This window comes from Prionailurus viverrinus, chromosome A1, assembly GCF_022837055.1.
Source record: "Prionailurus viverrinus isolate Anna chromosome A1, UM_Priviv_1.0, whole genome shotgun sequence".
Classification (NCBI taxonomy): domain Eukaryota; kingdom Metazoa; phylum Chordata; class Mammalia; order Carnivora; family Felidae; genus Prionailurus; species Prionailurus viverrinus.
The window spans coordinates 28,722,051-28,749,138 of NC_062561.1; the positions used below are offsets into that span (position 1 = coordinate 28,722,051).

At 35.0% G+C, this 27,088-nt stretch overlaps 1 protein-coding gene across 3 annotated transcripts in view; it reads left to right on the forward strand.

The window, feature by feature from the left end:
* Positions 1-27,088, forward strand: part of VWA8 (von Willebrand factor A domain containing 8) — a 363,734-nt gene that overhangs the window by 29,335 nt on the left and 307,311 nt on the right. For all 3 annotated transcript variants that reach the window (XM_047859419.1, XM_047859262.1, XM_047859340.1), the window contains exons 3-4: positions 17,318-17,448; positions 20,690-20,800. In XM_047859419.1, coding sequence (XP_047715375.1) covers positions 17,318-17,448; positions 20,690-20,800 — 242 coding nt within the window. The remainder of the gene's footprint in view (positions 1-17,317; positions 17,449-20,689; positions 20,801-27,088) is intronic.

Sequence of the window (27,088 nt, forward strand, 5' to 3'; positions counted from 1 at the left end):
TCCCATGTCTGTAACACAGTTGTGTATGGTTATTACTAAAGGCTGCTATGATTCTGCTTAAGAGATATGCTAAAAATATTTTCATCGTCATTTATAGTCTTACCCTTAAAAAAAATCAATCTGGAATGCATCTTCTCTAGATTTGATTTTGAATTTGCTCCTACTTAGGTTGTTTCCAGAATCACACATGGTGGTGGTAGGCTCTTCAAAAAAGCTTCAATATTCTTTTAAAGGCAAACACTTCATGTGTTTACAGTGTGGAAAGAATGTTGGCCTTTCAAGTCTCACCTAGACAGGAAGCATCGTCATTGCCTGACAGCTCTCAGCAGGGGATAGCACTATCCTTCTCTTCTTTTAACTTAAACTAAGATGCCATAGTCTCCCTCCTATTGGGGGTCTGCTAAAATATTTTATTGAAGCCCAAATGCTAAGTTATTTGGGGGATCTTCTTATTAAGTAAGAGAATGTATAATAAGAATATACTAGCTTTAAGGATTCAAGGGATCTTAGTAATAATATCAATTTTAAGACTTATATGCTTTGAATGCATGTATTTTCATATTTTGCAAATGACTGGGGGGCAATACAGCAGTGGCTGACTCAAATCAAGTTCCAAGTATAAACGATATCTGTTTTTAAATATAGCAAAACTATAAATTGCCACCAAAAACCCCAGAAAAGCAAACAAAGAAAAACCCTCAACATTTTCTGGCTTTATATACTTATGATTTTTATTGCTGTTTTCATACATCTCTTATGTAGTCAAAATTTTTCATTTCTTTTGTGTTTAGTTATTAGTAGCTTTCCCTTTGAAATTTATCAGAAGAGAATTTATATTGAAAACTGTTGGATGGTGTGTAGGCTCCAACTTTCATTTTCTGTGCTTGCTATCCATTCATCATTGTTCCCACCATATTCATAATACAAGTATCCTTAGATATATTATTGTTTGTATTTCAAAATGACGGTAGCACGTTTTACCCACTAGGAAATACTAACGTTGTCTCTACTAGTCTTTTGTATGAGCAACGGTACCCATATGTAAGGAAAAGACTATTTGGAGTTTGTTTAACTTGAAGTAGGAGAAATGGCTGAGCTAATAAGTCAACCCAAATCTTACATACCCACGTAAGCATTACACGTTGCTACATATTTATTAGGTTAGATATATTTATTTATTAATGAAACATGTTTTTGTGCATCTACTTACTATATTAGGTTCAAATATCATATTCTTTGAAATATTTCTCCCTCTCTCAGACTATTTCCAAGATGGGAAACTTATAATTCTTTGACTTCACTCTTGCTATTACATGACTGATTAGAGATTATGGGTTTTTGGCTATGAGAGAACGTTGATAGGTTTTTTTTTTTTTACCTCTTTTGGAGTTACTTTTTATTTTTATTTTTATTTATATATTTTTTTAACATTTATTTTTTGAGAGTCAGAGAGAGACAGAGCACAAGCAGGGCAGGTGCAGAGAGAGGGAGACACAGAATTGGAAGCAGGCTCCAGGCTCTGAGCTGTCAGCACAGAGCCCGACGCGGGGCTTGAATCCACAAAGTGGATCATGACCCAAGCCAAAGTCGGTCGCTTAACTGACTGAGCCACCCAGGTGCCCCTCTTTTGGAGTTACTTTTTAAAATATTTTGGGGCACCTGGGTGACTCAGTGAAGCATCTTACTCTTGATTTTGGTTCAGGTCATGAACTTGCGGCTTGTGAGTCTACGCCCTGTATCAGGCTCCACGCTGATAGTGCAGAACCTGCTTGGGATCCTCTCTCTCTCCTTCTGTCTCTGCCCCTCCCCTTCTCTCTCTCTCTCTCTCTTTCTCAAAATAAATAAATAAACTTCAAAAAATATTTAAAAATATTTTGACAAAACAGATGAACATAGGGGAAGGGAAGGAAAAATAAGTGAAAACAGAAAGGGAGGAAACCATAAGTTCCTCTTAAATACAGAGAACAAACTGAGGATTGCTGGAGGGGAGGTTGGGGGGGGTGGGCTAAATGGGTGATGGGCATTAAGGAGGGTACTTGTGATGAGCACTGGGTGTTATCTGTAAGTGATGAATCACTAAGTTCTATACCTGAAATCAATATTACACTATATGTTAACTAACTTTGATTTAAATAAAAATCAATAAGTAAATAATATTTTAAAATATTTTCAAAACAGTGTTTTGTTGAAGTTTGATACCCTCTTACTTTCCTATCCATATTTATGCTTCATTTCAGCTCTTCGTGTTTGGGTATTCAATATTTTGTTAAGGAAAGGAACTTTAGCAATTATTATCCTCTCTAAAACTCATTTCATAACCAGGAAAATAGGACCACAAGAAAGAGGTCAGAAGACTAATTAATTAATTAGTAGCAAAGCCCAGATTCCCTGACTTCCGTTTGGTTTTCCTTTTATAGTTTGGCACAGTATCTCTGGCTACTTTTCTTTAGAGTAAGTCCTGTAATGAAAAGAAGAATGGTATGTTAGATAATTCTTTTGGAATTTAAGAGTGTGAAAAATATTGAAAAAATTGAAATCGCCGAGACATGGCAGTCATATTTTATTTCTTTTTCAGAGTTATTCAGAGCACTGAAAATCAACTGTTGTCTTTTAGTAGTGAAGACATAAAAATCACAATGTTGGACCATGAACCCTGATATTCATATATAACATCTATTTGATAGAAGTAGTAGAAATCCTGTTAGCTGGCAGAGATGCAATAGACTGAGAATATTCTTAAGTGGAAATCTAAAATTCAATTTATGTATTTAAAATGTTTATTTATTTTTGAGAGAGCATGAGTGGGGAAGGGGTAGAGAAAGAGGGGACGGAAGATCCGAGCAGGCTCTGTGCTGATAGCAGTGAGCCCAATGTGGGGGTCGAACTCAGGAACCCGGAGATCATGACCTGAGCCGAAGTCAGACCCTCAACCAACTGAGCCACCCAGGCGCCCCTAAAATTTGGTTTAAAACTATGTGAAAACAGCATTACTTACGAAAGCAAAATTTCTTAATTCCTTGGCCATCTGATTGAGCTGACAAATATATTTTGTAGTCTGTTGTCTGCTTCTCATTGAACTATTTCTGTCTTCACAGTGTTGGGCACAGCAGGGTGTCTTTCTAGCTGTAGCATCTAGCCCAGTCCAGTGCCTGGCACAAAGCAGACAAAGGAGTTGTACTGTTCTTCAGTTGTTTTATTATCTAGGTCTTGTCACCTCCTGCCTTGACCATTATAACTCCCACTTATCATCTTAGTCTCTAGTCTCTTCCCTGCAAGTGCTGAAGTGGATAATTGAAGATTTTTGCTTTTTTTGTCTGAAAAGTGAATCTCAAGGCTTAGATGAAATTGTCAGCTGTTGAAAAGGGGTTCCTTCATGTTTTTGTTCTTGAAGTTAAACTATATTGAGTCAAGCTGGTATTTCTTTTAGTGTTTGCCTTAAGAGGTGACGCTCCAGGGCGGCAGGTTTTCAATAGATGCCTTCAAAGTCGACTTCAGAGTTGTATTTCTGCTTCCTTACATAATCTTCTTGCTGCAGTCAGCGGACCAATTATATGTGAGGTCATTTAAGGTTTACTGGACACACTGAACTTTTATGCAAGCAATTAGCACCCACAAAGGTTTTCTGAAAGAAGTACAACATTGTACTCTTAAAATGATGGTTTTTGGCATAAAGTCAACAGTGTGAAAGATTTTATGGGGGAGGGGGGACATTTGTAAATAATTTTAAGAGGTTTGAGAAATTCATCAGCATGTAAATGACAGAATAGCATGGAGAATAATCTATGCCATTTTTGTGTCTGTAGATAATGTGGAATAATCATTGTGGCACTTGTCAGTTTTAATGAATGACTGACAAAGCTTACACATAAGGCCTCCAGGAAGGTGTTAACTAAGGTTCCCTTACAGAACAGAAACTTATTATACAGAACTTAGAGAGCAGAGCCTCCAGTCCTTAAGATTTGCCCTATTTTCAATAGCACAGTAATTGCCACTCATTACATGAAAATTTACTTGGAGAAAAGGATTTAATTTGAGATTTCTTTATATAAAATAGAGCCTTCAAAGGGGAGTGTCTCATCAACTTTTCAAGCTCTGTAATATGACCTGAAGTCTTCTCCAGCTTCTCTACAGCAATCTTTATTCAGTGCCTAAATTTTCTTTAATCTTCTTTCTCTTGGGCACCACACTGAAGATAACATTTCTTGATGCATTTTGTTGCTTTTTATTTTCTGTTTAATGAATGTTGTTGCTTTCTGCAACTTTCATTGCAGATGTACAATTTTTTAACTGTGTAATATATAAATAGTCTTCTTCAGGTGTATGTGGTAATACTTTAACCGTCACTTAATGACATTATTTGAATGAAAAAATGAATTCAAGTAGTAAACCCCTAGCTTAAAACTCACATTTTAGTGGATATCTAACACATGTGATAGAGGATTAATACCCTCAATAGACAAATATATCTTACAAATTGATGAGAAACACCATATCATCCAGTGGAAAATAGGCAAAGGATTTAAATAAGCATGGCACAGGAGAGGAAATCCAAAGGACCAATAAGTATATGAACATATGTTCTAACCCTGTTTAATAGTTAGAGAGATGTAAATTATGCAATAAGATATCAATTCTATGCATCACCTGGGCCAAAATTCAAAAGTATTATAATGTCAAGTAACTACAAGGTTGCAGGGAAACGGTGTTGTCGTTTGTTGTTGGTAGAAGTCTGAGTTCATATGGCTTCTTTGGAAAGTAATATTGTGGTAGCTATTACAATTAAAAATATTATATACCTTTGGATGTAGCAGTTTCTTTTTCAGGTTGTATTCATTAAAGAAAAAAATCAGTATATAAAGGATATTTGTACATAATATATATTCCAGCATTTTGGTGTTATTGATAGTGACCAAAACTAGAGGCAATGAGTGTATCAGTAGAGAATGGTTGAATGAATTATTGCTTACCCATATTATGGAATCTTCTGCAGCTGTTAAAAAAGAGTGTATTTATATCTGTGGACCTCGAGATGTCTATACCATATTAAGCAAAAATTATAGATTGCAGAGTAGTATATAAAGTATGATACTATTTTTTTTAAACAACTTAAACACCTTTTGCAGGTGTATTGTATGTCTTTCTGTATACAGAGAAAAGTGTGGAAGGCTATACTCCAGGTTTGAGTTTTATGGGGGGGCATTGGGTTAGGAGTAAGGCCAGGAATGATAGGGATCAAGAGAGATAATTTTTCTTTTTACATTTTTGGATTTTTTTTCTTTGTTATAGTAAGCATATATTGGATTATAATTTTAAAAATAGTTAATAAAACCCTCATGTTTAAAGTGAAACCTGATTAAGGAATACATCTATTATAACTGCTTTTTCTATGACCTGACTCATAAAAATAAAAAGTTCATGCTGTATGCTTAAATAACTTGGACTCATTTGACAGGACCTAGAAATTCTTGGATCTTCTGAGATGTGTTTATAACTAAAGGTTATTCCTTTGGTTTCATTTTATGTTTTTGGTTGTTGTAAGTCTTGTGATGAATATGACTAGCTACACTAAGACCAACAAAGATGTCTTCAGTGAATTATCACAGTGTAACAGTATCTTATGGATAAGAACTTTATAAGAAGCTGAGTTGCAAATTGAATTTTGGGGTTAAATTGTGATCTATTGATTAGTCAAAATATTCTAATATATGTTATGTATCATATTACAACTTATTCTGTGTATCACGGTTATTCTCTGCTTCCCGTTTGGCTGTTATTACTTTGCAATGTGGTTTTTCAAAAGAAATATAATTTTTTGTTCCTATTACAAAAATAAAACATCATCAATACAGAGAACCTGGGATACTGAGAAATGAAAGGATAAAACTGAAATCATTTATAAGAACATTGTTGACATTTCAATGTGTTATTCTAGTCTTTTAAAAATAATATTAGTAAGTATAATTTACATACAATAAATTTCACATAGTTAAATGTGCAGTTTCACAAGTTTTGACATAAGTATGTAACCATGAGACATCACTGTAGTCAAAATATTGATCAAATAAATTCATCACCCCCAAAGTATACCTGTGCCTCTTTAGAATATCCCCTGGTTCCTCCTTTTTCTGGGAATGACTCATCTGCTTTGTAGATATATTCAGATTTCCTAGAATTTTATATAAATAGAATTCTGTAATATATACTCAATTTTTGTCTAATTTCTATCACTTCGCATCATTATTTTGAGATTCATGTTGCGTGTGTCAATAGTTTATAACTTTTTATTGCTGCTTAGTATTTCATTGTATGGAAATAATTGCAGTTTGTTCATTCATTCATCTGTTGATGGACATCAGTGTTATTATTTTGAAGCTCTTGAAACAAAGCTGCACTGAGCATTCATGTATAAGTCTTTATATGGCCATAGTACTTCTTTTTTTCTTGTGTAAATACCTAGGAGTAGAATGGCTGATGTTTAACTTTTCAAGAAACTACCATTCTGTTTTCCAAAGTAGTTGTGTCATTTTCTATTTCTTCCAGCGATGTGTGAGAGTTCCAGTTCTTCCACATTCTTGCTAGCTCTTGGTATGGTCAGTCTTTTTAATTTCAGCCATTCTGATAGGTATGTAATGGTATCTCATAGTGATTTTAATTTGCATTTCCTAGTGACTACAGATGTTTAACACTTATTTATGTGCTTACTTGCCATCTGTATATCTTTGGTGAAGTGTCTGTTTAAATTTTTGCCCACTTTTTTATTAGGGTGTTTGTGTTCTTTTGAGATTTGAGATTTCTTCATACATTCTGGGTAAAAGAAATTTATGAGATATAAGATGTACAAGTATTTTCTTTCAGTCAGTGACTTGTCTTTTAATTTTTTTTAATTGTATCTTTTGAAGAGCAGGTGTTTTAAATTTTAGTGAAGTCCAATTTATCAGTTTTTACCTTTATGTATTGGGGTTTTGGTATCATACCTAAGAAATCTTTGTCTAACCAAATATCATAAAGATTTTCTTCTTTTTTTTTTTTTCCCTAAATGTCTTCACAGTTGTATACATAATTTACATTTTGGTCTATTATCTATTTTAAGTTAATTTATTATATATGGTATGGGTCAAAGGTCATTTTATATAAGTATGGATCAAAGTTCATTTTTTGCATATAGATATCTAATTGTTTCAGCATCGGTTGCTTAAAAGACTATCATTGTCCCACTGAATTGCCTTTGTACCTTTGTTCGAAATCAGTTGTCCATATATATTGTGAATCCGTTTCTAAACTGTTCCATTGATCTCTTAGTGTGTCTTGACACCAAAGTCTCACTATCTTGATTAATATGGTGTTACAATAAGTCTTCAGATCAGGTAATGTTCGTCTTCCATCTTTGCTTTTTTACAAAGATCTGGGCTATTCTAGGTCCTCTGCATCTATATGATTTTAGAATCAGCTTGTCAGTTTCCACAAAAAAAGAACTGTTGGGATTGGGATTGCATTGAATCTATTAGTCATTTTGGAGACACTTGATATCTTAATAATATTGAGCTTTCCAATCCATAAAGGTGTATCTCTCCATTATTTGGATCTACTTTAATTTCTTTCAGCAGTATTTTGTTGTTTTCAGTGTACAGGTCTAGCATATATTTTGTCAGAGTCATCATTCAAGTATTTAATTTTTAATGTTATCGTAAGTGGTATTGTTTTTTAATTTCAACGTAGAAGTACAATTGATTTTGTATATTGATCTTGTATCTTGGCACCTTGCTAAACTCACTTGTTCTAGAACTTGTTTTGGTAGATTTTATCACAGTTTCCGTATAAACAATTCTGTTATATATAAATAAAGGAAATGCTACTTCTTTCTAATCTGGAAGGTGTGGTTTTTTTGTTTTTTGTTTTTGTTTTGGCCTTACTGTATTTGTTGGTACCTCCAGTAAATGTTGAATAGAAGTGGTCAGAGGAAGGAATATTATTCTCTTATTTCTCATCTTGGGAGAAAGCATTGAGCCTTTTACTCTGACATATGATAGGCATAGGTGTTTCATATTCATTGTGTATCAAGATGAGGAAGTTTTCTCCCATTTGTGCTTTGCTTAGAGATGATTTTAATTAGAAACCTATATTCTATTTTGTCATGTTTTTTCTGTGTTCTTGGACACGGTAATGTGGTTTTTCTTTTTTAGTTTGTTAATATGATGAATTATATTTGATTGATTTTTAAGTGTTAAGCTAACTTTGCACTACTGAAGTAAATCCTACTTGGTTGTATTGTGTTGTTGGTTTTACATATTATTGGTTTTAGTTTAAGAAAATTTTGTTTGGAATTTTTGCATCTGTATTTCTGAAGGATATTGATCTGCAGCTTTCTTTTCATCTTAGATCCAGCTGCTCTAACAAAGCATCATAGTTTGGGTGGCTTATAAAAAAAACCCTGAAATTTATTTCCCATAGTTATGGAGGCTGGAAGTCTGGAATCAGGGTACCAGTATGGTAGGGTTCTGGCAAGGCCCTCTCCTTGGTTGTGAACTGCTGACCTCTTATATCCACACATGGCCAAAAGCGTGGAGAGACAGAGAAAGCTTCTGTGTCTTTTCTTATAAGGGTATTAATCCCATTTATGAGGGCTTCCAATCACCTCCCAAAGGCCCCGCCTGATACTACTGATCATATTGGGAGTTAGGACTTAAACATGGGAATTCTGGAGGAGCACGAACATCTAGTCCATAATACCTTCCTTGTGATATTTTTGTCAAATTTTGGTATTCAGGCAATGATGGTCTTATAGAATGAATTGGGAAGTATTTACTTCTTTCCGTTTTCTGACTGAGTTTGTATAAAATTGCCAATTCCCTTAAATGTTTGGTAGGCTTCACCTTGAAGCTGTCTTGGCTTGGGGTTTTCTTTGTGGGAAGGTTATTCACTAATTCAATTTCTTTGTTAGATATGGTTATTGGGGTTACCTTTTCTTATGTTAGCTAAAAAAAAGCTGACTTTTTAAAGGAATTTATCTTTCAAGGGATTTGTCCATTTCATCTAAGTCTTGGAATGTATTGGCATAAACTTTTTCACAATATTCACTAATTCTCCTTTTAATATTTGTAGTATCTGTACTTCATGTCAACCCCAATCTCATATTCCTGATTTTGGAAATTTGTATCTTCTCTCTTTCCTGATTAGTCTTTCCTGATTGGTCAATTTTATTGATTTTGTCAAAGAACTTTCAGTTTCACTGATTTTTTAAAAATTATTTTGTTTTGGGGCACCTGGGTGGCTCAGTCAGTTAAAGCGTCCAACTTTGGCTCAGGTCATGATCCCACGGTCCATGGTTTGAGCCCTGCATCAGGCTCTGTGCGGACAACTCAGAACCTGGAGCTTGCTTCAGATTATGTCTCTCTCTCTCTCTCTCTCTCTCTCTCTCTCTCCCTCTCTCTGCCCCTCCCCTGCTCACGCTCTATCTCCCTCTATTTCAAATATGGATAATAAAACCTTAAAAAAATTAAAAATTATTTTGTTTTCTATTTCATTGATTTAAGTTCTGATCAGTAGAATTTCATTTCTTGGGGTTTCACTTGCTCTTCTTTTTCTAGTATCTTAAGGCAGAAGCTAAGACCATTAACTTGAAGTCCTCCTTTTTCTGTATTTTTTAATGTTTATTTTTGATAGAGAGAGACAGAACGTAAGGGAGGGGCAGAAAGGGGGAGACACAGACTCTGAAGCAGGATCCAGGCTCAGAGCTGTCAGCACAGAGCCTGGCTCAAACCCATGGACCATGAGATCATGAAAGTCAGACGCTTAACTGACTGAGCCACCCAGGCTCCCCAATCCTTCCTTTTTCTCAATACAGGCATTTAGTACTATAAAATTTCCCCTAAGTACTGCTTTAGTGGCATGCCATAAATTTTGATATATTGTGGTTTCACCTTTGTTCAGCTCAAAATGCTTGGCAATTTCCCTTTGGATTTCTTCTTTGACCCATGCACTATTTACAAGTGTGCTGTTTAGTTTCTAAATATTTGGAGATTTTCCCAAAGATCTTTTTATTATTATTTTTCTAATTTAATTTAATTTTGGTCAGAGAACATAATTTTATGAGTCGAATCTTATAAATGTACCCAATATTTTTTAAAATGACTATATTTTGGAGTGCCTTGGGCTCAATTAGTTAAGCCAATGACTTGGTTTTGGCTCAGGTCATGATCTCACAGTTCGTGAGTTCGAGCCCTGTGTTGGGCTCTGTGCTGAGAGCATGAAGCCTACTTGGGATTGATTCTCTGTCTCTTTCTCTCTGCCCTTCCTCTGCTCTCTCTCACTCTGTCTCTCAAAAATATAATAAACTTCAAAATAAAAATAAAAATGACAGTATTTTGTGGGGCACCTGGGTGGCTCAGATAGTTAAGCATCAGGCTTTAGCTCAGTCATGATCTCACAGGTCGTGGGTTTGAGCCCCTCATCGGCTTTCTGCTGTCATCACAGAGCCTGTTTCAAATCATCTATTCCCCTCTCTCTCTGCCCCTTCCCCCTGCTCTCAAAAATAAAACATTTAAAAAATGACTATTTGCATACATCATTTAAGAAAATATTCTTTGTTGCTATTTTGTGACCACTTCCACAGAAACCATGTATGATATAAATTTTCTTGTGTCAAGTATTTTCTAAAACTTGACTTTAAAAAAGTAACTTAGCTTTTTGTGTGTGGAAATAATACATTTATATGGTTCAGAAGTCAAAATAATATAAAAAACTGCACATTGAGGAATCTCAGTTTCACTCCTATTTTCATCTACGTTACTTGCCATGTTATTAGTTTTAGGGGTATCTTTCCTGTATTTTTCTATGCAAGTACAAGAAACACATGCATATATATTCTAACATCTCAACACAAAAAATAAACAACTTGACACTTAATCATTGTGTATGGATATGCTTTAATGTATTTAATGTATATTGATGTGTTTTTCTAGTTTTAAGAAAAACTGAATAACTTCTCTATGCTGAGTACTGTGCTGGCCAATATTGTACTTCTCATTTAATTTTGATTACAGCTATATTGGATCAGACTCCTCAGTCTACATTATAGATGAATGGCTTTATGTAAACTGAGGCTCTATATATATGCAGTGGTTTCCTTTGACACATTCAGAGGACCTTTTGTATTCATTTTGCTGTTCTTGCTGCTAAGCATATATAGTAGATCCTTAATAAATGTAGCTGTGTGAATGATGTAATTTCTTAGTTCAGTTAGCCTGTGTGGTAAATAACGAGGACTTAAGTTCTAAACATAACTGTATTGTGTCCCCTCCTCTCATGTTTTCTCCCTTGTCCATTATATCCAAGTACAGAATGATATATGATAGGTAGGTGACAGTTTAGTAAATGAGCATGTACTTGCAGTGAGATTCGTTGCGATTCTTTTGAAATCTCATTGTGATGAGGTAGCAGGAGTGAATGCAGGGGAGTGTGGCAGGCCTGTGTTGAGATTCTTTCTGAACTATTTTGTAGGACGACTATGGTGAATAAGATGAAATGCCATGAGAAGGTACCTGACATAAGCTCTACTAGTCAGGGATATGGTAAATACCGGGTTCATTCTCCTTTATCTCTTCGGGGTGGGCTGTATGTAGGTCCAGAAGGTAGTTTGAGTATAAACTCGGAAGCCCATTCATTACCACCGAGTCCACACTGTACAGCCTGCTATCTAGGACACACACCAGGTAGAGGACTTTGCAGGCGAGGATAAGGCTTCAATATCCTTCCATTCGTGGTTCTCACTGGCTGAGGGGTTTGACATGGTGCTTTACCTGTAATCCTCATACTAGCCGTTCTTGATAAGTATTATTACCTTTATTTTGAAAATAAGAAAAGCCCGGAAGATTCAGAATTCTTGTCCAAGGACACTGATAAAGGACAGGATGAGAAATCACAACTAGATCCGTTTGGCTTCAAAGGCTTTTTTTTTTTGTTGTGTTTTTTTTCCTCCATTATATTATGTTTCCTCTTCGGATGCTTAGGAAACACCACTAGTTTTAAAGGATTTATTATAATGGGATGAGAACTTAGCATAATTTTCTGAAATGTTAATTTTAATCTTTATATATATGACAAATTGAAGTCTGTAGAGGGAGAAAATCATAATTTGGATTACTTTAATGGACTTATTTTAAAGTCCTTGAATACGCCCGGGCAAAAATAGTACACGTTTTTTTTTAAAACAAGTATCGGCTAGGGATTGAATGAGGAATGTAGCCCAACATGAACCAGATGTTTGATTTTTACATAGAGAAGGAAATGTTAGACTATAGGATCAAGCTCTCCGGTATTATTTGAACATCAGTTTATCATTATGTGGACTCCTGGAAGGTAGCATCTTGTGCCTGAAAACAATGAAGTCAGGGATTTCTCTTGCGCACAGGGCTGTGTTTATATTAGGTTATGCGTGGCAGTTTGGCAGTTTGTTTTGCAGATGTTCGTAATGTACAGTCTTACATCTTGTTTCTATTTCTAGAATGCTTTTAAGTATGACTCATGTTTTCTTGAGGCCATCCTAAAAATACAGCTAGTTTCAAGCCTTAATGTAAAATACACCACAGACACCACACGGCACTACATAATGCGTTCTCTCAGTAGTTTAATGTAATTTTTTGACAAATTAAATATTTTCTTTGACAAAATATACTATCCTAAAATATGAGCAAGTGGAAATGGGAGGTTTTTTAGAGAAACAGCCCTCTCATAACATAATGTAAAATAAAATGAATTAGAAATTTCAATAAAAGGAGAAAAACATGGTATCATTGACATCTTCAAAAACCAAGAAATAAAATTAATGGCCAGAAAAGCAACTCCATTAAGTTCGATGGAGCCCCCATGAGGCACACACTTGTAGGGAAATTCTTGGATCTGAAGGTAGAGCCTGTTAAAAAGATTTTAGAGGGGCAATAGGACATCACGGCTATAGTGCAAACTTTCAACTTAAACACTGAGATGTAAGTCTTGGTTTATGCACATACAAACTGTGAACACCTCAAGACTACACCTCAAGAACTTTGATTTTCTTATTTGAAAAACATAGGGAATGAATATTTAATGAAGTGCTTGTATGACACTTAACTATTATCAGTCACTGTTCTAAGTGCCTAACTTAATCCTCATAATAACCTTATAAGTAGGTACATTTATTATATCTGTTATACAGATGGAGAACCTGAACACAGAGAGTTTAAATAGCTGATTAAGTTTACATAGCTGGTAAACAGCAGAGTTGGGATTTGAGCAGTCTGGCTTGATTCCGTATCTGTACACAGTATAGTCTGCTAAATCCCAGGGTTGTCATGAGATCCTGTATGAAAAGTCATTTGTATTTTTATCTGGCATATGAAATGAATGCACTAAATTATAATTATTACTGTTTATTGGGTAAAGAAAAATAAGGGAAAGGAAAAAGTCTTCTTGAAGATATGGCATTGACTGCAAGGCCAGCCACACGATTCAGAAGCTGCTTATACATATTAAGAAAATTATGTAGAATTGGAATGTGATGATGAGAGCCTTAGATATTCTGACATCTAACATCTCAGTCTACAGGTGAACTTAATCACTCTTGACTTGCCTCCCTAACAATGTCATCTTTCAGAAAATAGGGGAAACTAAGGGGAACTCTTCCTCTGGGCTTAGTTGTGACTAAATAGAAATAATGCATTTGTGGCATGCAAGCAACAGAAACCCTGGGAAAAAAAACCCACACATGTCAACCCAGGCACAGTATTTCTCAACAAGGGTGCCATTAACATACTGGGCAGATGGGACTGTCTTGGACATCATATGTAGAATCACTAAATGTCAGTAGTGCACCCAGTCATCCCTCGTCCCCCAAGGCTTTGCAACAACCAGAAGTACCCCGGACACTTCCAAATGTCTCTGGCGGGCATAGCATGATGGCAGTATTGCCACTAGTTGAGAACCACTACTGAGTGGCAAGAGGAAAGGAAGGGATTGCTGAGAATTGTCAGATGTGCCTTAGGCCAGCGGTCCTCAACACATTAGGATCACGTCAAGTGGAAGAACACCTATGAGCATCCTCGCAGTTATACTCAGTTCCCAGAATTCCCGCTTTAAATAACTCTGCCTTTCTCTCCTACTTAAGAAAGTACGTGGTATACAAACTGCTCTGTAAATACAGGCATAATTGATTCTTCTTGACTTTGCTAAAATATATATATTATTCCGAAACCTCAGCACTTCATCGACACTGACACTGACTTAGGAGAGGCAGACCTCACATTTGATTAGGAACTGGTGCCTTCAACTTTAAAAAAGCCTTGAAAATGTATACAGTTCCAAGGTCAAGGCATTCAAATGGAATGGAGCTATATAGAACTAAATGGAGACTCTGTAATTATGAATAGTTACAACAGTTATAAATAATAGACAGTGGAAGGAAGTTGAAGAGACCAACTTGGCTTTACCTTCTAGAACTTTGGAAATGTCGTATTTTAAATAGTCAAGTCCAGGTAATGGAAGGTCAGGCACATTGCCAAAGCTGAATACAAAGGAGTGACACTGAAGTGTAGAGAAGGCCTGTGGCCAAAGTAAGTGAAGATTTGTAAAAATGTAAAGAAAGAAATCCCAGAAATGTTTATGTTTTTAATTATGTATTTGATACCAGTGTGAGAAGAGATAATAGATCTGCAGGATAGGGAACATTGTGTAATTTATGATAGAGAAGTTAGAACTTAACTTTTATCTTGTGTCATCCTTAAACAGCAAGCAGACTGACTCATCTTGAAATAAGAAAGAGTAGACTATATATCACAAAGGTGGATTTAAGCCTGAAGTAGGAAAGGAAATAGTTAAGTGGACATTTGATAGTTATAAATGAGGTTGAATCTCCAATCTCGGGTGAATTGCTTCCATTGCATCATGAAACTCCTTGATAGATTCTCAGAGGTCTAGGTCTTAGAGCAATGTTTCTCAATATGTTTTTCATTATTGCTCTACTAAAGACATTACCTCCCCCGTCCCCATTGTCTTTCCCCAATCTCATGAAACGTCAGTACCACAGATATACTGTATATCTTTTACGCACGGTATCCCTTTAGTGGACATCAGACCCTTGTAATATCTAAGAATTCTTTTCAACCCCTCTTTAACTTCAGATTTTGCCCCCTTGGGGGTGATATACTCCCTATGCATGTTGTAGAGGATTCATAGAGGACAGGAGAGAAACCAAGCACCTCTGATCAGGTGTTGAGTCTCCTTATTTTTAGACATAGAGGCACTTGATTTGGGGAGGTTACAAGATGCTTTGGTGTGATCCCAGTGACATGATAAACCAAGCAGGCTGCCCCAAACCTTGTGCTTGACCGTCTCACCCTGATAAAGAAAATCAGAAATTTATCTTTATTTTTTCCAATGATTAAATGTTAGTTTTGGGGGATGGGTTAGGGGGATACTACCCTTGTAATGTGCTGTTGAAGGTTGTCGGGGAAGCATAGCTTTAGCCTTGGCAGGTGTTCTTAGTTTGAATTCTTTCATGGCCTCACTGGGTGATTAAACAAAGTGTAAAAAGTATGGAATATATTCAGTACATGTAAAAGACTTTTAGGATACGTGTGCGTGTGTGTGTGTGTGTGTGTGTGTGTGTGTGTGTGTTTATGTGTAAAACTCAACACAATAATAAAGCAAAACTGTAACCCACATCCAGTATAGGAACTAGAATATTACCAAAATCATTGAAGCTATCTGTGAGAATCTCTGATTCCATGCCCAAGTGTCCATTATTCTCAGTTTATCATTCTCTTGATTTTTTGCTTTTCAAGCACTGTTTTATTACATATGTATGTATTTCTAATGAATTCAGTTTGCTAGTTTACTGAGCGTTATCAAAAATAGCATCATATGGGATTTATTCTGTGACTTAATTTTTTCGCTCAATACTATACCTTTAAGGAATTAATATTGTTAGAAGTAGTGGTAGTTCATTCTGTTTTTGTTGTTATGTAATATTCCTTCATGTGTATTTTATCCACTTCCAGTCTCCAGTTGTATTTTTATTTTTTAAAGAATTAATAAGCTATATTTTTCTTTGTTGTATTCAGTTTGTTTTGAATAACACTCCATGATTATTCTATGTGTCTACCAATGTACAAGGGTGAGAGTTTTTCTTATGTACCTAGGAATGCACTTTCTGGGTCACTGAGTGATTTACAAATGAGCAAACACAAATTAATTGTGTTAATTCAAACATTTATAAAATGCTTAGGCAGATGAGCAGATTGACAGATTTAACAGTAGACTTAGAAGGGCATTGAATGAAGTAGTCTTCTGTTCCCAACAGTTGCACATGTAAGTCTTCAAACCTTCTAACTGTGAAGTTTGAAAGATCTCACAACCCATTGCCAACTTAAGTTATAATATAGTTTTCTTAAAATTTTCAAGACTGTGATAATCATTAATTGTCTGGGATGATTTAGTCATGCCCCTTTTAGAACAAAAGCATTGGGCTATAGAATTGTGATAATGATTCTAATTCCTTATATCACCCTTGAATATCACTTGTATTTCTTTAGTGACACTTAAATGTGACCATTCGAATGTTCTTGTAAGCTTTTAAATGTGATATCAAAGGCACCTGGGTGGCTTATTAAATTAAACCTCTGACCCTTGGTTTTGACTCAGGTAGTGATCTCCCAGTTCATTGGTTTGAGCCCTGCATCAGGCTCCTTGCTGGCAGTGTGGAGCCTGCTTGGGATTCTCTCTCTCTCCCTTCCTGTCTGACACTCGCCTGCTCATGCTCTCTTACTCCCTCTTTCTCAAAATGAGTAAATAAAATAAATAAATAACAAGTGTGATATTATATGATTCTTTGTGATATCATAAGCTTTGTCCTGTTTTAACATTGGTAACAATGGTTTTAAAGCAGTAAAGCAGTGTGAGAATTCACCAGGTCGATGTATTGATGAATATGTGTGTTGTTCATGTATATAGAGAGATAGATACACTTTAAAAAAATTTTTTTTAATGTTTATTTATTTATGAGACAGAGACAGAGCACGAACAGGGGAGGGTCAGAGAGAGGGAGACACAGAATCGGAAACAGGCTCCAGGCTCTGAGCTGTCAGCCCAGAGCCCGACGCGGGGCTCAAACTCACAGACTGCGAGATCATGACCTGAGCCGAAGCCGGACGCCCAACCGACTGAGCCACCCAGGCGCCCCTAGATACACTTTTTAAAATATAATACACTATATGCCTTGATTGCTTAGAGATTTATAAGTAGTAGTCTGATTTGCATTTCATTTCATCTTGTTTTTTCATGCTTGAAGTTTCAGACTCTCTGGCTCAATCTGTAATTCAGCATCTAAGATGGATGATGCAGAAGGATCTTTTGGGGCAAGATGTCTTTCTCATAGGACCTCCTGGGCCTCTTCGACGCTCTATTGCTATGCAGTACCTGGTAAGCAATCAATTCTTATGGATTCCTAAGGGTCTTAACTTTGATTAATTGTGTTCTAACATAAATTAAGATTAAGAATTTACAAAAATATCAAGATTATTCATTACTTGAAAAAAATTTTAATGTTGAAGGATGCTTTCTTTAATAAGGAGTGTGGAATAAGTTATTTGGGAAGCAGATGTATATTGTTCATAGCTTTAACAAAATTTTGTTGTCACTAGAAAGTTCTCAACTTCTGATAAAAAAGAAATACAAATTCAGGCAATGAGTAGCAGATAGAATCAGCAACTATGAGGTTACAAAACAAAACTTAGTTTTATATTACATTATATAATACTATATGTTGTATTACATTATTATATTATTTTGTTATATTAATTTCATATTATATATTTTATATTTATATTACTCAAGAAATATCCTTTTTTCTTTTTTAAATTTTTTAAATTTTTGTTTATTTTTTTAAAATACAATTTATCATCAAATTGGCTAATATATCGTGTGTAAAGTGTGCTCTTGGGTTTTGGGGTAGATTCCCATGATGCATCGCTTACCTACAACACCCAATGCTCATCCCAACAAGTGCCCTCCTCAATGTCCATTACCCATTTTCCCTTCTCCCCCACCCCCCCAACAACCCTCAGATTGTTCTCTGTATTTAAGGCCCACATTTTAAAAAGCCAAATAATTCTCTTGACTTTTTGTTGTTATATGGTCTTTAAGGAGAGCCTACAGTTTGTCAAATATCTCTTGTATGTTACACGCTTTTTTCCTTCACATAGATGAGAAAACAAGTTTATGAAATAACTCACTCAAGCCTTTTTCTAGCTAGTAAATGATAGAGCTAGACTTCAAGTCTTCTTTCTGACCTGTTATCCTCTTACATGTTTGTAGTTCTCTGAATACAGTTGTGAAGTGAGTTGAAATATTAAAATCTCAATCCAAATAAAAAAAAATTGTATAAGACCTTTTTCCCCAGTTTGCCTGCATTAATAGGCATTGCTGTATTGATGGGAGGAAGATTGCCATCAGGTGAAGTTGTTCTGTCTGAAGATATTTTTTAGGATGAAGGGGAGGAACTTTACTTTAAGCTTCCTCGTGTTACTTGATATTGAAGAATTGATTTCTGTGCTATTTGAAATATGCTTCATGTCCTCTTTTATTTCAGTGGTGAATTTATTTTGGTACTTCCAAAATCATGTAGGGTGAGGATGATCAAAATACAATGGACAAATCAGAACCTAACTCTTTCTAGCCCGTACCTTCCATATCTTTTATTTGCTTCTGGAATGAGCTTGTGAGGTGTAAGGGGTCATCATAGTATTATCCTCATTTTATTGATAAGTAAGGCAAAGCGGCTTGCCTAAGAATGCAAAGTCAGCTACCGAGAATCCATTCTGCCTGGTTCATTTCAAAGACCATAATATCTCACTCTGATTTTGTTTCTGGGCAAGATTCTGAAGCTTGTTAGGAGTATGGAATGAGAAGGGCTAGCACATTTTAGGTGTCTTGTGGGTTCAAAGATGCAATATAACCTGTATCTTTAAAAAAAGAAAACAGCAACAAACTTTAAATTGTGAATCAGAGCTAAGGCAGCTTAAGGATGTGGAAATACACATAAGAAAACAGTAGCCTAAGCTGCCTTGCAAACTCTTCCCTGGGTACTGTTGCTGTTAGATATAAGATCCCATGCTTAGTAATATCCAGAGTAGATGAAGTCTTTACAGGCAGAGATTTGGGGGCATAATTTGATAATTGTGTTTACTTTATATTTAATTTATATAGAAGGAGTTGTATAGATAGCTCAACAAACTCAACACACCCCTGCTGCCTCCTCGATCTGCTGCTCCTGGTGCTGTTTGAACTTGCTCATACCATTTCTGGGAAGCAGCAGCTGAGGAGACGTTGGTGTTTGTCTTGCCTGAGGAACCAGGATTATATCTTCAGTGTGGCAGTTCAGGGTGTTACTAGGTACAGTTTAACAATAAGAGGCATTGCTTTGTCAACCAATTTTGATAGGGTTTTTCAGTGATCACATTCAGCCAATCAATGAAATAGACATGAAGGTACCAATGATATGTTAAGAAACAAGAAGGAGGCGTCTGCTAAAAAGAGAAATTGTGTCTTTAGTACAAAATTGTGCTTTCAGAGGCAATTCATTCTTATTTAGAAAAATATTGTTTGGTATCAACACATCTTTACCACTATGACGTGTGTTTTCTCTATTTAAAATGTTTTCTACTTTCCATACATACTTAAATTTATAGCGCATGGGAACAGGCATATTTTATAAAACCAAAATGACAACTATGATATATTTTTATCAACATGATATGGCAGAGAAAAAAAATTCTGTTGTGTGAAATACCCTCTTTTACCATTAATGGCGTGCTCATTCAATTTTTTCCCTTATACTTCAGTAAATTAATTTGTTCTCTCTGTTTAATAAGAACATATTGTATGCCTTACTCAACTGGAGAACATCATTGTTTTTAATTCAATGTTGTAAAACCAAGGCTAATGTTAAAACCTGTTTTTTACATGGTTGTCACATGCAGGGAAAAATGACGTTAGGGATGGATAAATTATTCTAAAAGAAATGGATTCTGGATGATTTCTCCTTCAAATCAAAAATGTTTGTTTTCTATGAAAGAATTTTTTTCCCTCTCCTCCTGCTTTCATCCTTCTTCATCTTTCTCCCCCTGCATAGCTATCTATGTATGTCTTCCTTCTCTCTTCTGTTGCCTGACTACTGGTATTTACCTTATTTTCACACTTGGTAAAGTGTGATCTAATGTATCACAGACAGTTGGTAAATATTGGTTAATGGACTTAATTAATGTAGATCACCCTTTTAAAATAAGATGAACCTTACTTACTAAAATGGCTATCATTTGTAAAAAACAAAAAAAACAAACACCAACTTGGCAAGTTATTACTCGTGATATTTGAAAAGAATTCTATAGAAGATATTAAGATTTATAATATCTGATTATAATAATAATTGCTAAGGAAGTACATAATTATCAAGTAGTCAACTATGGGTGCAGTAGAGCTCTGAGGAGAGGTACATACATGTTTTGATTAATGCTCAATGTTTTGCATTTTTCTCAAAGCTAAGACTCATGATTTCATTTAAAATGCTCATCTCTAGGGCAGTGGCATTGTCAGATAACTGGCTCCCAAGAATATGTTGAGAATTTGTTTTAATTCTGGAACAATTTCACTCTCTGCTCTACAGGAGCTGACCAAACGGGAAGTTGAATACATTGCCCTATCAAGGGATACCACTGAAACTGATCTCAAACAGCGACGAGAGATCCGCGCAGGCACGGCTTTTTACATTGATCAGGCAAGTTCTTATCACACTCCAGCACATGAGTGTTTACTCCAGGGCTAGGCAAAATTGATTTTTAAAGTAGAAAGAGATTAGCTCACATAATAGTGAAAGATAGATGTACAGTGCTTTCTCTAGGCATATTTAATTTAGATTTTTGGTTTCCTTGTTCTTAGAAATGCCTTCTGGGTTTAGCACTAAATAAAAAAGTGCAGATGAAATTAGTGGTTCTAAAATGTTACCTAAAGAACAAGATGCTGATTTCTTAATTTTTAATTGTTTCCTACTACTTGCACATAGAAATTTGAATTTTTAAGAAAGAATTGAGATTTTAATATAGGAAGTTCTCTAGCACATTTATAACAGTATTCTCATTCTAAAAGTCAAGGAGTTAAATGTATACTAAACATAATGAAACTAAATATATACTTTCAGGAACTATAGCTTTGTTTGAGGGAGGGTTTCTTAGGTACAGATTACCAACTATAATAATATTTTATGAATATTATAATGAAGCTTATTATACATTTCTTCAAATACATAGCTTAAAATATTAAATATTGTTATCCATTAGGAATACCTGATAGAAAAAAGGACAGAGACCTTATATAAGCAACTCATAGAGGAAAGATTTCAAATGTCCAATGTATTCATGACAAGATGCTTCTTGTTTACAAAAATAAAAATTGAAATATTAATGAGCTGCTTTTTTTCTTTCAATTCTCATATTGGCAAAGATTAAAGAATTTGCTAATGTCCATTATTGATGAGGAAGAAGGAAGGAGGAACAGCATTGCTGTTGGTGCAATTTTGAAAGAAAATTTGGCAATACCTATTAAAAGAAAAGAAATTAAATATATCTGGACCCAGAAGTTACGTTTCTGGCAATTTTATCTTCTTCCAAATGTTATTCACATAAAGTATACATAGTTATATGCAATGGTATTTACGATAGCATTGTTCAGTATCATAAAACTGTAAGTGAAAACTGTAATAATGTATATTTAGGAAACTAGTTAAACTAAGTTAAATAAATAATGGCAAGTAGAATTCTTTATAGCCATTAAAAAGAATGAGATGAATCTATGTGAATCTATATAGATTACTATATGTAGTAATAGGAAAGAAGTCCAGGATAAAGCATAAAAAATAAAGTTGCAAGACAACATAGATAATATGATTGTATTTATGGTAAAAAGAAAAAGAAATATATAAATGTGTATGTGTTGGAAATTTCTAGGAGGATGCACAAGAATCAATTAAAAGAGCTGACTTCTGTGGAAATGTGACAGCATCTCGGGTGGGGCAAGGAAGGAATTTTCGTAGTTCTTTAAATTTGAAGCTTCCTCATGAGCACACTATTACTTTATAATTAAAAGAGTATACGTTTGACCTTTGAGCAATGAAGCAGTTAGGGGTGATGACCTCTGCGTAGTCAAAAATCTGCATATAACTTTTAGCTCCCCCAAACTTAACTATTTACTAATAACTTATTGTTGACCAGAAGACTTACCAATAACTAAGTCAATTAATGTATTTTGTATAAGTATTATATACTGTATTATTAAAATAATGTAAGAAAAAAATAAAATGCTATTAAGAACATCATAAAGAAAACACATTTATAGTACTGTACTATGTTGACAAAAATCTGCATATAAATAAACCCATCCGGTTCAGACGCGTTATTCAAGGACCACGTGTAACTATAAAACAAAACAAAACAGAACACAGAGTGAAAGAATTTTTGGACACCAGAATATTCATATTGTCTCATAGATTACATATTAATTAGAAAAGAAAAAATGTGCTTAAAATGGAGAGATTTCATGTCACCACATGAAACGATGGTGATCACATTTAGCATCCTGTAGTGAGAAAATCTGAGAAGTTCATGTTTCCCATTAAAAAGCAATCCTTTGTAGATGAAGTGCACAAGTATATTTTAAAGAACTCTGTTTTGTTCACATAATGCCAAGGTTCACTTTATACGTAGTTTCTAATTACTCATGGGAAAAGATGTACCTTGACAATGCCTGCTTCTTTTCTGAACCCCGTGAGGCCAAGAGTAAGGAACTGGGGAGAGAGCTTAGAAAACAAGACTACAGCCTAAATAGTGCAGAGGAGATTGGGATAGATTTAATGACACCGAAAGAATTGGCTTTGTTTGGTAGAGTATAGATTTTAAAACATACTTTTTGAATGAATTTTATATCTGGATTGATTATTGCAATGCAAATAGTGAGGAAGAGAAAGTGGACTTTTATATGCTTATTATTTTAAAGGCACTTTAAGACTTTGTATTTCTTGAAGCATAAAGTAAATTATTTAGATAACACTGTGTAATATACTCTCCCTGCTGTTCTAAAAAGCATATTTTTAGGTGACATCTATTTTACAGTTTATAAAATATTTAAAGTGCTATTATAAATGTATGGTAGTATTTTTTCTTTGTTTTCTTGGCAAATCCTTCTTGTTATGATGAAAATCAGTTGTTCAGGATGTAATGCATTGACACCTTCAGAGCCTGTGATCATGGTATAGGAACATCGGTCCTTTTCCTGTTACTTCAGACTTGAGACTGTATCTGGTTTCCATATTTTTTCTTTTGTCTCTTAATAATCTTTATTCTTTGTTCATAATCAGATCTTAACAGTTCCTTGCTTACACCTGTGCAGTCTCATCACACTCAGAATAAAATCCAATCCCTTTAATATGCCTACGGTATTCTACAGGACTTAATCTTGTCTACCTCAGCTCCTTTCCCTCTTTCCCTTGCTTTCTAGGCTCCTGCTTACATGGTCTTGTTCTCTTAAAAATAGATTGAATGCTTTCCAGCTTCAGAACCTTTGTACTTAATGTTCCCTCTGCCTAGTATGATCTCCCAGATTTGTATATTCCTGCTTCCTCATCATTCAGATTGTAAATTCTCAGAACATTTAACTAATCACTGATGATGCCCACCCCATTGCCATATATATAGCCCTATATATCACATATTACACAATGTGATCTTCTGAGTATCCATCACTATTTGAATTTACCTAATTATTTCTTTGTTTCCATGTTTATTGTCATATTCCCCACTAGAATGTAACTTTCTTGCTTAACGCTGACATCTAAAAACTGTCTGGAATATAATTGACACTTATATTTAATGACAGATTTCTCCTTTGGATAATCAATGTTGTTAAATTTTCAAGTAAATTAAAAATTAAATTTTTAAGTAAATTTTTTTAAGTAAATAGGTTCTGGATAAGACCAGGATGCTCACCAGTGGAAAAATATTTGTCTTTTTGACGCCTGTTTGGAGTCCTCAGAATGAATAATTCCCATCTGAATTCTAGATGAAGTTGCCAATTGATTACCAGCTAGTCATATATTTGTTAGACTGAAAGGTCTTTATTTAGAAATTTCTTTTATTTATTTAATATTGTTAACCATAGTCATAGAACAGTAAGAATAATAAATATTCTTAAATTGATGTCTGGGATCAAAGGAAAGGCAGTATCTTCATTCATCAGTAGGTGATGGCTCCAACTTAGGTGGCCAACCTAGTTGGGAAAAATACCTGTGGCCATCAGGTGGGTGCTGGGAGAGGTTTGGATTTTTCAGTGTGGTCGATGTATGCACATATGACTGATGTTCAAGTAATTACTAATTGACATTTCAGCCAGAAACCTTGCCAAAACCTCCGATTCCAATTGAGGGTCATGACTATCAACCTAATCACTTATTTTCCTGCAGGATTAAAGATGATTGATGATAAAGTAAGAGGTTAAACTGAACTGCTACTCTTGAAGGTTGGAATTAGGTTAATAATTCTATAGTAGGGAATTTGTATTATTTTTTTCCGATGATATAAAAAATGTGGGGCATGTGGGCACCTCAGTCGTTTAAGCCTCCGACTCTTGATTTCAGCTCAGGTCGTGATCTGACGGTTTGTGTCTTTGAGCCCCACGTGGGACTCTGCTCTGACAGTATGGAGCCTGCTTGGAATTCTCTTCCTTCTTCTCTCTTTCTGCTCCTCCCCTGCTCGCTCTCTCTCTCTCTCTCTCTCAAAATAAATAAATAAATAAATAAATAAATAAATAAATAAATATTAAATAAATATTAAAAATGCTTTTTGTAGCTATATGTGTGTGTTTACATATATGTATAGTATTAATAAATATTTATCAAAATGACTCCTATGTGTCAGGCACTATCTAGGGACAGTGAGCAAAAGAAACAAATTCCTGTCATTATGGAGCTTATGATTCAGTGGGGGAAACAAAAACATAGTAAAGAAGGATGGTATGATAAGGTAAATGCTAAAGGGCATTAGGAGGAATATAAAAATTACTTTTTAGGGGCGCCTGGGTGGCTCAGTCAGTTGAGTGTCTGACTTGATTTGGGCTCAGGTCATTATCCTAGGGTCATAGGATTGAGCCTCCTGTCGGGCTCTGTGCTGAGTGTGGAGCCTGCTTAAAATTCTGTCTCTCTCTCTCTCTCTCTCTCTCTCTCTCTCTCTCTCTTTCTCTCTCTTTCTCCCCCTCCCCCTCCCCCTCTCCCTCCCTCTCTCCTCTTCTTTCCCCCTCTCCCCCTTCCCCTCTCCTCCTCTTTCCCTCTCTCCCCCTGTCCCCCTCTCTTTCCCTCTCTCTCTTTTCCCCATCTCTGCAGCTTGTGTGCTCTCTGTCTCTAAAATAAAATAGTAATAATAAAAAATAAAGTTACTTTTTATCTTCCCCTTCAAGACTGACAGTGTAAACATTTTTTCTTTTTTTTAATTTTTTTAACGTTTATTCAATTTTTGAGAGAGAGAGAACTGTGAGCGAAGGAGGGGCAGAGAGAGAGGGAGACACAGAATCTGAAGAAGGTTCCAGGCTCTGAGCTGTCAGCACAGAGCCCGAAGCAGGGCTTGAACTCATGAACCGCGAGATCATCACCTGAGCCGAAGTCAGCTGCTTAACCAACTGAGACACCCAGGCCCCCCAGTGTAAATATTTTCTATATTATTTTCTGTAATGCCTATATGCATATCTATTTAATCAAGTACAATAATTTTTACAAAAAATGTATACCATGTATATAAAATTTTATAGTCCGCTTTTTTAAAAACCTGATATTTTATAAGGAGCATCTTCTTATGACATTAGATATTCCTCAAAGGTATAATTTTTGGTGTCCATACAGTATTTCATCAAATAGGTATGCTATTATTTATTGAACATTCTCATTTTATCCACATTCCCATTGTTGGTAATTTGGGTTCTTTCTAAGTTTTCACTCTTCTAAATAACACTTTGGTAAATATCATTGTACTTATATCTTGTAATCACTGATTATTTTTTAGGCTTGAATTTTAGAAGTGTAATTACTAATCAAAAGGTCTAGACATTTTCAAGAATATTCAAGAATAATATATGTTGCCCAGTTGCTTTCCAGGAAGTATGTTCATGGTTTCTTGTCAGTGTTGGGTCTTTCTTTATATGTACTTTGCCAAATTGATAGGTTTTAATTTGCATTAAAAATTACTAAGTAGGCTGAATCTTTTATATGTTTTTTTGGCTATTGCTTCTGTAAAACATCAGTGAATTGAGTGGATTTGGGAAAGGAGAAAGGGACTGATGAAATAACTTACAGTCTGTGGAGAAAATGTTGAAATTTACACTATGCTTGTCTATGTAGATATTTGCCAAAACGTATCCACTTGTTGATGTAAAGATAATTTAAATATTTTTTATATAGTTGCCCTGCAAAGCAGATTATAGATTAAGCTTCTTAAAAAGAATTGGTTAGAGAACAAATAACAAAATATATGACTGGTATTTTGACACCCATGCAGAAATAAGGAGACTAAAAAATATTTTGTTACCATATTAACTTTCCTTTGCCTCAGAAGATGAAATAGCCTGAAACAAACCCCTAAATCACTGATATTCTAACTCTTTAAAATTCTATTACTGTATTTTTTTTCTTACCTTAGTTGTTGACATTCTTTTTATTAATTCTGTGTATTGCCATGTGACTCCAAAGAGCTGGAGTGGAAGACTTTAAGTCAATAGAAGATTGCTTGCATTACCGAAGTGTGAGCCAATACAAATTAAGCTACAAATAAATTACATTTAAACTTTAATGTCTGGCTGGGAGGAGACACTCAAGATAATCTGGGGAGTAGAAAGGCAGGATGGGAAGTTCAAATGATTTTCTGTAGCTTTTTCTAAGCCAGGAACCCTTTTCACATTAGAATCTTGTTAATTTGTTTGACACGAAACTGCAGTTCCATAATGTGTGATATATGTGTTTCACGTTAAGCATAAG